Raw genomic sequence first — 14,641 nt, 5'->3', positions numbered from 1 at the left:
ACCCAGCTCAGCACAGTGGACCTGTCAACACCCAGCCCAGCACAGTGGACCTGTCAAAACCCAGCCTAGCACAGTGGACCTGTCAACACCCAGCTCAAGCACAGTGGACCTGTCAACACCCAGCCTAGCACAGTGGGCCTATGCACAGAGTTTCTATGCCCTTACCGCAGGTAGTGGGGTCCTAATTCCCATTTTACCTTTATGGTATTAAAGTAAAAGAACTACATTCAGAAGATCTGTTTCTTAGGACAAGTATTAATGTATCTTTCTTGTTTCAATTATTTCAAGAAAATAAAAATAAATTTCTTTCTTTCTATTTTTTTTTTTTGCTGGAGTCAACCAAGTTCATCTGTTTCGTTATTTTAAAAAAATTGTATACTCTGGTTTCTCCAGACAAAATTGTGTCTTTCATATCTTCACACTCAACACATGCACTAATATTTGTATTATGATCAATGGGCTTACTTTTTATTTATTTAGTACTTAGAGGCAATTTTTTTAGGCAATTGGTACACTTTTATTCATGGCGCACTGTCACCATTGTTCTCTAAGAAGTCGCTGTCCTCTTTATACTTATTTATTCCTTCTTCCTTTCTCCATTCATTTTCTGATTATTTCTCTCTCTATCTCTGTATGATACTATTTCCCACATGAGAAACTATTGCAATATCTTTCTTTTCCTGATATATTTTCTTGAAAAATATCTACTATAAACGCAATAACTTAACATTGTCTTTTATCTTTTAAGATTAATTCCTATACTATTTGAACCCAGTTGCATCCATCATGACATCTCTCTTAAAGGCTTAGCATGCATCTGCCTAGAATAAGGACATTTTTTCCTACATTACTACAATAATCAAACTGAAGAAATTAATGACTTATTAATATCAATATCTAGTTCACATTCAAATTCTTTTTTTTCCAAGAATATCTTTTATAGTTATTGTTTTCAGCCAACATCCAGTCTAGTTTTATTAATAGACCAGGTGTTTTATCTGGTTAATCATCTTTTAGTCTGTTAGAACTTCTCCCATTATTTCACTATAAATAAATGTTTTAAACATTCAGGCCCTATCTCAAATACTGTCACACTTGGGTTACGGCTTCTAAATATGAATTTGGGGAGGGGGATACTATTCACTCTGTAACAACTGGGTAAGGTTTTCCTGGACTAGTATGAATAAGTGATAACAGGTGGATTCTGTGGGAGAAGGTAGAATTATGAAAACTGTAAGTTGTATATTTAATTTCTTAGTTCTGTAGTGCCCTCTTTTCTGATATAGTAAAAGGACATTTTTTCTTTTAATTAAAGCTTTTGGGTAGGAGAATGCAATTAATCTGCATTGTAATTCTTTAATGGAGCCCTTAATAGCAGTTTCTTGCTTTCTTGCTTCACCATTTTCCTTTTTCAGGAACTATCCAAATGACATCACTCCCTTCCCAGGGACTCCATGCCACCCATGAGAGGTACCCGCCCCCCACCCCATGCAAGACTGAAACCATTATCCTTTGAACTTTCTGAGTCCCTTTATTACATATCTGACAGTAGCTCGTGCTGGGGCTCTCCGGGTCTGCAGTCTGTTTGCAGTGTTTCAGGGTGACACTGATTTTCTTGCTGGGAGTCCGCCCTACTTTGTAATTCCTTTTTTGCACAATTCCCCTCTGATTCTGCTTCCACATGGTCCCCAGAAAAAGCTCTGGTAAGTGCTGATAAGCTCTGATAAGTGAAAGCTTCTCACTTATTTATCATCCCTTTTACATACGAGGTTTTGTACCAGACTACGTCTTTTTATTAACATTTGTAAGTATGAGCTCCCAGTGATTTTATTTATTCTCACTTTTGGTCTTTCGAGGTTGTGTTGAGGGGTTGAGATTCAGGCAGTGGTCATGTTCTAAGCCTATGTAATTTCCTGAGGATGCTTTTCTTGTTTTTAACCAGAGACAGCCATTTAGTTTTTGCCTTGATTACAAAAATGCTACTTTAAGAAACTGATTTATTTGGATACTAACAAACGGACGTCTAAATAACTCATAGTTCAAAGATAGAAATTTAATGCAACTTAAGCCTGAAAGATAAAAACACTGAAATCTTGAGGGATGCAGCAAATCTCAAGAATATTTATTTATAACACCAATGCATATATTAGGAAGCGGGTGTGTCTGCTATGAGATGTGCCTCTTATGTCTCAATTACAGAGAGTTTGCCCAGAATCCCAGTTGCTGTCTTCTAAAATCCAGGAGATGAGTCCCTGCTTTCCAGAGGCCATGCCCAGCCTAACAGAGGCTTCCTTGTTACTGGGAGATGCTGTGTTCCTCTGGCTACTGATTTTGACTCAGCAACTCCTCAAGGGCCTTCTCTGTCTGTGCTTAGAATGCAGGGAAGCCTCAGAGGCTTCACCTCCTCCTCCCTTTCTGCCTTGTTTTTCTCTCACTCCACACCAATTCTGCATCAGTTTGTCGGCCCCCTGCCTCTCCTGGCTGCCTCCCTATTTTCTCCCATGGGCATTCCTCCCAATACATCCACTGCATTTTTAATCTCATTGTATAATAGCTTCTTGGAAGACCAAGAAAAATAAAAATAACAAAAAAAATAAGTTAACATTCTACTTAGTATGTCAGTAAAAGGGGTAACAATAAAAATTCAAAAGAGCTGTAGGTATGGCAATATTGATCATTAACAAAATACAAAAAAAAATGCTTCATAGACTATTTTTGAAAAGATAGAAGTTTCTTCTTTGAAAAAAATTAAGATGAAATGTAGACAAAATTAGTGAAGAAGCTATAACTATAATATACTATTAGTAAAGGAAATTTGACTTTAGATAAAATGGAGATTTTAAAAGATAAGAAAACACCCCGATGACATGTTAACAAACATAAATAAATAAATAAATCCACAAACTGAATTACTGACCAGAAAAATATAACTTACCTCATGTGAGCCTGGTACAAATAAATAGAAAGCCTGAATGGATTTATAACAGTCAATAAATTACATTAAAAAATAATAAATGAAAAATTTTCTTACAATAAAACTTCAGGGTCAGAATGGTTTATGATTAAGCTATACCACTTAGGGTAGATAATTCCAATTTTATAGGACATTTTTCTAAAGAAGATTAGAAAAACTTTCCAACTTTCTCCAATGCTACATGCAAAGGACACCATATACAGGGAAGGGAGAATGACAGTCAATCTCACAGATAAATTTAGTGGCAAAATAATTAATCAAATACAAGGAACATTCATCTAAATCTAGTAAATTTTTTAAAAGTTGCTTTGTCACTGCAACAGAAGGCGTGTTGTAGCCTTGGAACATCCATTATGTAAATCACCACACTATGCACGCTAAGAGCAAAAATCAATTATGTGATTATCTCAAATTTTGTTTAAAAAGCGTTTGCTTAAACGCAATTCATGGTTATAGGGAAAAACACTTTAGCATACTAAGAATCAAAATGGACTGTTAAAATCTGATGGAGAAGACTTCAGAGCAAATGTTTTATTGAATGATGATTAAAAATGAGCTATCACTTTTTACCATTGTACTTTGGGTCCCAGTTTAAAAAAGAAAACAAATAAATAAAATTGTAAGAGGTAGAAAGAAACAAAATTTCAAGTATCAAAGATGAGATAATTATCCATTTAAAAATGCAAATTAATCTACAAAATGTAATTTGTAATAATTCATAAGAGTTTAAAGATATTGCTAGATATAAGAGCAATTACCTATGTATGCACCAGCAAAAAATATATGTATGTGTGTGCTGGGGTGCCAAAATGTATACACAGTGAATAGGTCTTATTTACGTCTTAGTTTTTGAAGTTGAACAAGATGCTGTCAGTCCAATGCAATATTAGTCACCATGCAAAAGGCAGGTGGGAGAAACTGGCAGACGCAGAGCTGTGGATGGAGGGACACAAGCATAACTGGACGTGGTATTGGAAACTCGAGAGCACTGTGGAAGCACAAAGGCAATGGAGGGCTGACTCTGCCAGAGAACTTCCCACACACCAACAACCACACACTTCCATGATTTGTGGGAGACGATTGGTGCTGTGTGTGACGGGTCCAACCAAGGGAGGGACCAGGAGGTCTCCCACAGCAACAAGTCCTGCCTCTTCTACTGTGGCATTGACTCATACTGGCTGCAGATTCTACCAGAAGATAGGAGTTAGCAGGACAAGCACACGAAGCATTCTTTACAGTTATGGCTGGGGCTGGGTTTGAACACACCACCTCCGGCATATGGGGCCGGTGCCCTACTCCTTTGAGCCACAGGCACCACCCAGTGAAGCATTCTTAAAACAGCAAAATGGAATGTTTTCGTTTCAAAGTTGTACATGCACCGAGATCTGACAGCTTATCTCTGTGAGAATTCGCCAGGACAACAGATAGAACAAAGAGACGTGGTCGAGTTTCCTTCATGTTCTCCTGACCTGACACCCCTTAACTTCTACCTATGGGAGACCTTACATGATGTGGAGAATGATGGAACTCCGGCTACCCTAGTGATACTTTGGGAAGAAATTGAAATGTCATGCACAGAGATGTAAGTGGACACTGTGGTCCACGTTGCTCAGTGGTCATTCCCCAGTAGTCAGAAGTGTCTGGATGCTGATGGTGTCCACTTCGAGCACCTCTTGTAATTGCGGAAGTCAAATGTGGCTTGTATTCATCATTTGTTACTGGTATATATTCAGTACTACAATTTTGACACAGTTTTTTTCTTTCTTAAAATATATATACATTTTATGGGACCCTGTGTGTGTGTGTTTGTGTGTGTGTAAATCAGAGTAGTATTGGGGAAATGAAAAGGAGTTCAAAAAAATAACGAGCCAGAATCAGAGTCACACACACAGAAGTAGTCGATCAATCAACGCACTTGTCATTGTAACTTAACAACAAGCCAGTAAAAAGTACTGACTCTGTATTAAAAGGAATGAAAAGAATTAATTGAATTAAAGAATACATTATAAGAATGTATATGTGACATTACTCATTACTAAAATCATTCACTGTGCCGGTGTCTTTCGGCCAAAGAGGGACTGAGTTATCACTAGGCTGTCTTTATTGTATTAACCATCAAGTTCATACAATTAGACAATATAACTTGTTAGTTAAATGGTTGTTAATTCCTTAGAGAAATAAATATGTATGTTGACACAAGACAGATTCATTAGAGCAGAAAACCATGCTGTGGGCAGTGTCAGCATGTTATTTTATTATTATTGTTGTTATTTTTAATAGAGAACAAGAAATGTCTCTGACAAGACCTGTCTGGCCACTCTGGTGCCAAAATCTCTGAGAAGACCCGTCTGGGAACTCTGGCACTTTAGGCAGTGCCAGCAGGTTTCATGTTTTTTTGATAATGAGAGCAATGAAAATCTCTGAGAAGGCCTGGTGGGCAATTCTGGTGCCAAGAGAGTTTATTTATTTTTTAAATTACTTTTAGGGGAGATTTGGGAAGCAGAGTATTTACTCTTTTTGGTTAATTACAACTTTCCTGTTCTGTATTCATCTTGCTAGTGTAGATGTTGTTGAGTGTTTTGTGTTTGCCTGTTTCTTCTTGGTAATAGAGCACATTTGAGGGTGTAAAATTAAGTCCAATTATAGACACCTCCGCTAAACCTCTGATTCTGCTGTCACTGGAACAAGAGCCACATTTTATGAGCTCTATTGTGTCTCACTTCTCAAATTCTGTGAAGTTTCACACTTTCCTGAGTTTATAAGAAACCCACTGTAGCATGTCAACATTTGGCAGGAGACCTGCAAAAAAGCATCTTTCTTACTGTTTTCATTTTAGCTCGAGGCCTTTCTCTTCTTGTATTGCAACATACAAAAAACAATTCTTATATTTGTGGGATAAAAGCAGCATGTTTATTTACATTTTTAATCTTAACAGATTATTGACTTCTATATTAAAATGAAGAAAATATTTGGGTATTAATTTTGTAACACCATTAAGATTTTTTGAGACAGCGCCTGGCTATTACAAAATCACAGGTCCAAAATACCCACCTTTATCTGAGGGATGCCTATAAGTTTTCTCCAGCAGAAATGAAAGGTTTTCCAAGTGCGTTTTCTTTTATCATTCTAATATACACTGCCTGATTCAGACCAAGACATATTTAAAAAGAAATTCTTAGACTGCTTTTGATTTGTTTTCAGAGATACACGTTTTGAATCCTCCCTGAGATTTATCTTCAGCACACAATTTTTTAAAGCCAGTAAAGCAATTTTTTTGCTCTTAGAAATTCACAAATGATTTAAAAAAAATTAAAAGAATGTGTATGTGACATCATACATTGCTAAAATCTTCATTGTGCTGTTGACTGTTGGCCAAGGAGGGACTGAGTTATCCCTGGGCTATCTTTACCTACAGACGATTGAATATAGACATTCCTTTTTCAGAGAGGAAGGAAGGGAGTTCCTCTAATTCTTCTTTGCGATTCTAAGACATGGTTAAAAGATCCAGGGAGGACATGAATAATATGAGTTAATTTACATTTGAGTTGCCAGACTGTTGAATGTGATTCTGCTGAAATTGCCTCTCTTCTGAATTAATTTGCTGATACAGAAACAGAATAAAGAGGGGGAATGAAAAACCCTCCAAAATATGTAAAACCAAACAGAAACATAGCAAAACTTTTGCTAGAGTTCATTGCAAACGGGTATTCGGAATGTAGTAGTTACTATTGCAAGCAGGTGTGCAAGCCCAGAGCACTATCTGTTAGCACCATGTGTGGTGGGAGAGGTCAGGAAAGGGATCAGGGAGGAACTTTCAGCGAATCGTGGTCTGGACCCTTGATCACTTGGAGAGTTTCTCCTACGCCTTGAGTCCCAGTTCCCTCAAGAACAGCACATCTAAACTTGCTGAATTATCATGAGGATAGGAAATCACTCATACAGCTCTTTAGCAGGAATACATTAAGTTCTCAGGAGAGTAAGGACAATAGTCCCTTCCCAGTGCTGGGAGCTTCCTGCCGTTTCCCCTTCCCTCCAGAATCACAATATGTGTAATGAGGTTTCATGGCTGACTCTTCCAAAATGAAAAATCTGAATGTTTGCAAATCTATTACTGGACCTTCTGCATTGGTTTTAGGTGGTTCTTCACTGGCCTGAAGAAGGGCAGATAGTACAATTCTCTTAGGATTTCTCTCTGTTGATCCAGGCCATTTACAAAATGATTCTTATCTTAAAAAAACTTAATGAAAAATTAATATAGTGTTCTGATCTGCCGGTATTAGAATTGGCTTTAGGCATGGTTCTTTTCTGTAGAAAACACAGTTACGATGTAAGAAATCATGTGTTGAATGTGGAAATTTCATAAATATTTTCCCTAAGTAATTTGATATCTCCCTCAGAGGACTAGGTTATAGGCATTTCCTCATGTTATTAAACTGGAAGCAATTAGGATAACAGGACTGGAACTCAGCTGTAGGCCGTTTTACTGAAAATCCTCTTTTCAAATGGGTGTAGCTTAAAATAGTACATGATTTTTCTTTTATCATTTTAACTTGCATTCGATTGAGTGCATTTTAAAGTAGCGAATTTTCATATGATTCTTGGAGAAGAGTGATCTGATAAAAAATGATTTTGAAAAATGGCAACTAAAATGAAACTACTTACAGTTTTCAAGAAGTTTCCATTTTTATGACTTCTGTTTTTTTGAAGTGAATCATACACATAGAAATAATTTGTATGTATTAATAAATCATCAAATGGTAAAAAATTAGATGCTATTATTTAAGGTTAATTTACTACTGTTAAATCATTGTGTTAAAATTTTTAAGATTTAGCATTTATTCATTTATATCAGCTAAGTGTAAGTACCTATTTAAAATTTAGCACTATCTGTTATCTGTCATTAGGTATTCAATTTATTTAATTTTATCAATTTATTTTAAGTCCTACAACTTCATAAAGCCTTGACATACTACGATATTTGTCTTTGTCCAAAATACATTTACTCTCCTAAAATTAATTTTTTATCACTGACTTTTGTTGCAGCTTTATATTTTCATTCTGATAAGTGATACAATGATAGAAATTTTAAGCATTAATCTTGAGAATAAAAGTAATGTAATATTCTAAATTGAATTGTGAAATAGTATTTTCACCTCATATCCCCAAACTGGCACCCCAAATGTCAAACTACATCATCGAATATTTAAAACCTTAGTTTATTATGTATAATTGGTAAATGAAATTGAGTGCCAAGAATGTAATTTTAGTTTCCTGCATTTTAGAAGCCAGAACACCGCTTAGATTTGGGAACAGAACATTTTCTACAATAATGTACAATTATAAGGATATGAAAAAGCAGTTTTTAGACTTTTATATCAAAATTCCTTTCAAAAGATAGTATTGAAGTCCAGCATTTTAATGTTGACTATGTTTGGTATTTTTAGAGCCCAGAATGTCAAAGAAACATACTTTGTAACAGTGTAATACTATAAAATACATTGCGATCAAGCCTTTTAAGTCCAATAATGTAAAAACAAGTAATTTACAATTTGTATCCTTAAGCTCTTAAATGTCTCGCATTTTAATTATATAGTTTACAAAACATTTTTTATAGTTAATCTCATTTGATTCTTACAATACCACAGACTTAGTGGAGTTGGCGTTCTTATGCTACTTTCACTATTAAGAAAACTCAGCAACATAAAAGTATCTTGTTCAGAATTAGCCAAAGAATAACCCATGGAAACAGGACTACATTCTAGTAGTTTTTCTATTGTGAAAACTTGCTTCACTATATAGATCTATGCAATAAGTCACATTTATGTGTGTGTGATATATACATATATATGTGTATGTGCATACGTATTTTATATATATACACCCATGCCCAAGTAAATGACAAAAATAAATATATAATTTTTTTCTGAAATTATAGAACCTCAATATTTTTCCTCTTAGTAGTACATTATTGTGCTAAGTACTTTTCAGTTAATTTGATTACGCTTCTCACTAACTCTATTAGATCAGAGAATAAATTGTCCACATTTATAAGAAGATGAAGTTACTTGACTAATTTTATCCAGTGAAATAATGGTAAAGTCAGAATTAGAATTCATAGCTCAGGGCCTGGCTCCATGGTTAACGCTTATAATCCTAGCACTCTGGGAGGCCAAGACAGGAGGACTGCTTGAGCTCAGGAGTTCTAGACCAGCCGGAGCCAGAACAAGATCCCAAGGGCTGGTGGATTGCTTGAGCTCAGGAGTTTGGGACCAGCCTCAGCAAAGTCTAGTAAAAATAGAAAAACTAGTCAGGTGTCCTGGCAGGAATCTTTTATCTCAGCTACTCGAGGCTGAGGCAGGGAGATTCTTTGAGCCCAGGAGTTTGAGGTTGTTGTGAGCTATGATGCCATGGCATTCTACCCAGGAGTGGGGGAACAGAGTGAGACTCTGTCTCAGTTTAAAAAATAAAAATAAAAATAAAACTGCAGAACTAAAATACATTTGATTTTGCCTGTTTAAGTACTAATTTTTTTTTTTAAAGGTAAAATTGCCCATAAAGACATTGAAATTATCCTAAGTCAAGTAAATCAAAACTTCTAGAGAATGTTTCTGATCACTGGTAATTATATCTCCCCGAGTGATTCTAACATACAGCCCAGGATAAGAACGATAGGACAAGGGCAGAGGTCAGCAAACTCTGCTTGTAAGGGGCAGGTAGGAGATATTTTAGGCTTTGCCAGCCATATATTCTCTATCTCAGTAGCTCAACTCAGCCACTGGATGGGAAAGCAGTCTCAGACACTGTGTGAACAGTGAGTGTGGCTGTGCTAAACACAGCTTTATGGGTGGTATTCGAATTTGAATTTCATATAATGTTAATGAGTCCAAAAGAGTATTCTATCTTTGATTTTTTCTAACAATTAAAAAGTGAAAACCATTTATTGTAGGAAATAATCAAACAGGGTAGGTTTGGCTTTGGAACATGATTTACCAACCTCTGTTCCCTAAAAATTAAACTGGCCCCTCCCTGTGTGTGTTTGACTTTATTTTATAGTATGGAGATCACAGAATGGCCAATAGTCTTGTCCATTCTCCTGTCTCGACTCATAATGCAGCATAGTGCATAGGACTTGGAACTTGAAAGACAAAGAAATATATGAATGTAGTTTATTTTTTCTCCAGATAAATCAACGAGTGAGTGAATAAGTGAATCAATGTTGCCTTAGAAATGATTTTGTGTTTTTTCAATTGATACACATTTATTAGTTGAGAGTGGAGATTAGTACCAAAAAATCAGTGGTTTTACATTTCCACATTTATTTCACTAATATAACCCATATGGTTATGGGCATAGTCACATGAACCAAGTGAAACACTTTATTTATGTAGCATAAATAAATACAAGTTTCTTTTTAAAATTATATAAATGGAAATATCCATTAATCTTTCTTAATGGGGCTTCTTTTTGCTGGCTGTTTTACCTTTTGGCAATTCCAGTTGCTATAACCTGTTTTTTTGTTGTTGCTTTGTTTGTTTTCTTTTTTGTATTTTATGACTTTAGCTAGAGAGATTGCAGGCTGAAAATGCCTTGGAGTGGGACAAGAGGGAAATACTTGAAACAGAAAAGCAAGGTCTGGAGAGAGAAAATAGAAGGCTCAGGACTCAGGTGAAAGAAATGGAAGAGCTCCTGGATGGCAAAAACAGAGTGAGCGCAGACTCTCCAGACTGTGATTTCAAGAGGGCCCAAACTGATCTGCAGGAGCAAGACCAGGTAAGGCTGCTCCCTGGAGCACGTGTCCTCTGAGTGGGGTGCCCCTCCCCACGCCAGGATGCCGCCTCCTCTCTCCACACCTCCAGATGGGAGTGTTCCCTTTTGTGCTGTCTGGTACCTGACAGAGCTTGCCCTTTGTTCCACTGTGATGCCAAATAATGCTGTTGATGAATCTGAAACAAAGCGTGTCCAATTCTGGCTGAAAATCTTACACTGTAACAAACCTTCAGACAGTTTCGATGTTCCCAAAAAGAAGAAGAAAAAAAAAAAAAGGAAGAAAGGGACCTTGTCCCTCTTGGTGCCTGTTATGGCTCTGTCTCAGCGTTTTCCAAGCTATTGATCTTATTTTCAATAATCGTATTTTTCTATTACGATTATTGAGCAGCTGTACAATAAGAATTGGTTTGCAGCGATGGTAAGTATTGATACAAACATTCAAATTCAACTAAGGCACATTGTTTTCTGCTTCTTTTTTATTTAGCCTCAGAATAATTATTTTTGAGTCAATTACATTCACCAGTTTTTTTTTTCCAAATAGATTTTATAGGCAATGGCATTTGTTAAAATTGGGAATAAATTCAAAATCTGATTTGAGGAAATTGATTCAGATGTGTTTTATCCTCAAGTTGGTAGGCGTAGTTAATGCTATAAATGGATTTATTTTTGATAAAGAGCGTACATATTCTTCAATGTGCTTATAACTATTACTTATAGTTGCAATTTGCATGGTTGAATGTCAATATGCTGCATGATACAGACATCATCTGTCTACTTTTTTCCATTAAAGTATATATAGCGTTTTAGCACAAACTGTTTGGTAACAGTTTGATAAAGTAAATTTTATAAGTTCATATTTTTTAGTTACATAAGCCATTTATACTCATATGAGCTCTAGAAGCTAAAGAGTCAGAAAAATTGAATTCCATATCACTTTATTATTTTGTGATTCTAGGGATTTGTTGCCAATGCAAGATTAAATTGTATTAGTGTTTCCCAACTTGCCAGCTCAAATGTCTGAAGTTAAATGTTACAGCCGTTGATCAGAACTGTCTCTCACACAGATTCATAAATCATCTCTAATAGCGTGTTTGATTCAGATAAATACACAACTGATATATCCAAGAGAAGATTTTTTTTGAAATTTCTATATCTAAAAGCACAGAATTACCTCAATTATGGAATATGGTTCAATTATCAAAATACCTCCTTCCATTTGATTCAATAAATAGAAACTGAGTATGTTTTTATATTATTTTCTTTATCAGCCACTGCTGTAGATTCTGGTAACAAGAAGGTTAATGAATCATTATCCCTCCCCAATATCTTTAAAGAAAGATACACATAAATTATTATTAATAAAGCATGCTGATTGCTCTGAATGAGGGGGAGTGGGAACACAAATGAAGAAATAATTCATTTTGTTTAATTTTGACACCTTTCTAGCTATCATAATATGAGGTATGTCTGGAAAAATGAGGATTGATTTGGGCCTGCTTGGAGCTGACACACGTACTGATTGGTATGATCTGTCACCAGGGAGCACTGAGAGGGACCTGGGCTCTTTGAGACCTGCAGAGTTCTTTGACCTAGGACTGGGGAGAGAACTCGGGAACCGGGAGGATTCTGGAAGGTCTGATCAAATAGGCGTGTGTGCTTATCGAGTAGAAGACTGAGGTTCTTTAAGTATAAATCATTCTGATGGTGGGAGTAGTGTTGCTGACTTTACCATCTTCCTTAGTTCAGACTCACTGCTGAAAGTGGGATAATTGCTTATTATGGAACAACTTCAGGTCAAAATCCTTGGTGCAACCGACATCCTTGCAGAATCTCAAAATGTCAAGATTCGATGTCCTCAAATGGCAAGTGAATCATAGCTGTGTATAGAACATTTCAAAGTCCAGAGAATAATGTAGATTTTATCATAATAACAATACCACATGGTAGCTTTAAGATCACTTCAGTGAGGACTAATGCATATGCATGTAAGTATCATATACAAGCACCTTGTCTGTATATGTGTGAGTATGTATGAATTAGTATGAACATATCCATATGAACACTACGTATTCATGTCTGTAGGGCATATATGATGACCACATATGTGTGTGTACATAGGTACAACACATGGGTACCATGTACATATATATGTATGTAGGCCCCATATATGAGTATCCCATATATATAGGGGTCATATATGAGTAGCATATGCATAAATATTGTTGAGGTACCATATATGACTACCAAATAAATGTATATAGGTAGCACCTGAGTACCACATACACCACACATGTAGATAAGTACTCTGAGTACCATGTCTATATGTGTATAAATGTTCCATATATGAATGAGGCAGTGCAAGTGGGTGGTGAGGGACACTACTGGCAACACACCACTAGGAGAGTCTTTAACAGAGATGTGAGATCTCTTACCATGTGACATTCACATGGAATCACATCTACCCTATGTTTATGGAAGACACAAAGCTACCTGATACTCTTATAAATCCCCACAATAGATTTTTAAAAGTATCTTCAGTTTTAATAATCTTACTGTTCAATGAAATTTGTATAAATGTATTAATTCAAGAAGGAAGGATTTTCGCATGGCTTTTCCTTTGCTTTTTTTGACTTTTAGTGTTCTAGGGAATACATTTTTAAAGAAAATGGCTTTCAATTTTAAATTGTGTGTTATTAAACCAACAACACAGACTGTTCCTCACACGAGTTATCATATGACGTGATTCTCCATCCAGTCTTGCTTCATCCAGTGTGTTAAGGACACAGGCACATCAATCTTTTACAGCTTGAAAACAGTATAGCAGCTCACTTGAATTTTCATGCACAGATTGGAAGATTATCACTGTGTAGTAATTATTTTTAGAGCATAAACTGGCTGAATAGACTTTTCTAGAAGAACCTCTGCATGCAGGTCTTTGGATTTGTTGTTGCTTCTGGAAATAACAACAGCATTCCATGGTTCCGTGGCATCAGCGCAGCTGACAGATATCAGACAGGAGAACTTGTGCAGTGGCAGTATTTGAGTGCTCCTTTTGGAATGAAGCCTGCATTTTAAATGATGGCAAAGACATTTGAAAACCAGCTTTGTGAAAACATGAGGAGAATCAAAGTGTATGTTTTAAGGAGGAGAAGTGAAACCGCATTTGAAACTCCGATTCCACAGCCAACAGTCAGTTACATTTGTCATGCTCCATCATTAGAATTCATGTTTTTATCCGTCCTTTAAAAAAAATCCACCTGTCCTTATGACTATGTAGATAAGCACATATTGGAATAATTTATATGATTTAATAGATTAAAAAACATATTTATACACTCAGGAAATTTGGATTCAAAAATTTGAACTATTTGTTATGAAATATTTTTAGTTTTCTAAAGGTGGCTAAAAAATTGAAGTGTATTAAGTATTAGTTATCAAAAGTGGGGTGTACATGTCACCAAGTTTTGGAAAGAAACTACCAACACATTTTTATTTGTTGCTGTTAGAATATCCATATTATGTTTATAATACATATTAGTACAATAGTATATCTACATGACATAATTTAGTTATTTTTAAATGTAATTTAAAATTTGGTAAAGGCCAGGTACAGTGGCTCATGTCTGTAATCCTTAACACTCTGGGACACTGAGGTCAGTGGGTTGAGCTCATGAATTGGAGACTAGCCTGAGTAAGAATGAACTCCTGTCTCTGCTAAAAATAGAAAAACTATCCAGGCATCATGTTGGGCACCTGTAGTCCTAGCTACAAGGGAGTCTGAGGCAGAAGATTCGCTTGAACCCAAGAGTTTGAGGTTGCTGTGACCTGTGATGTCATGGCTCTCTACCCAGGGTGATTCTGTCTCAACAACAACAAAAATTGTTAAACTCATAATTTTAT

General features: G+C 35.9%; 1 protein-coding gene across 1 annotated transcript in view; it reads left to right on the top strand.

The window, feature by feature from the left end:
* CCDC102B (coiled-coil domain containing 102B) overlaps nucleotides 1-14,641 on the top strand; it is a 172,029-nt gene that overhangs the window by 77,695 nt on the left and 79,693 nt on the right. Inside the window, exon 6 of the mRNA XM_012804270.2 lies at nucleotides 10,535-10,744. Within this exon, the coding sequence (XP_012659724.2) occupies nucleotides 10,535-10,744 (210 nt within the window). The remainder of the gene's footprint in view (nucleotides 1-10,534; nucleotides 10,745-14,641) is intronic.

The sequence above is a fragment of the Otolemur garnettii genome, unplaced genomic scaffold, assembly GCF_000181295.1.
Source record: "Otolemur garnettii isolate 467f Iridium unplaced genomic scaffold, OtoGar3 scaffold00027, whole genome shotgun sequence".
Lineage (NCBI taxonomy): Eukaryota > Metazoa > Chordata > Mammalia > Primates > Galagidae > Otolemur > Otolemur garnettii.
Note: the sequence above shows the minus strand (reverse complement) of the source record. Positions and strands in the feature narration are given on the sequence as shown.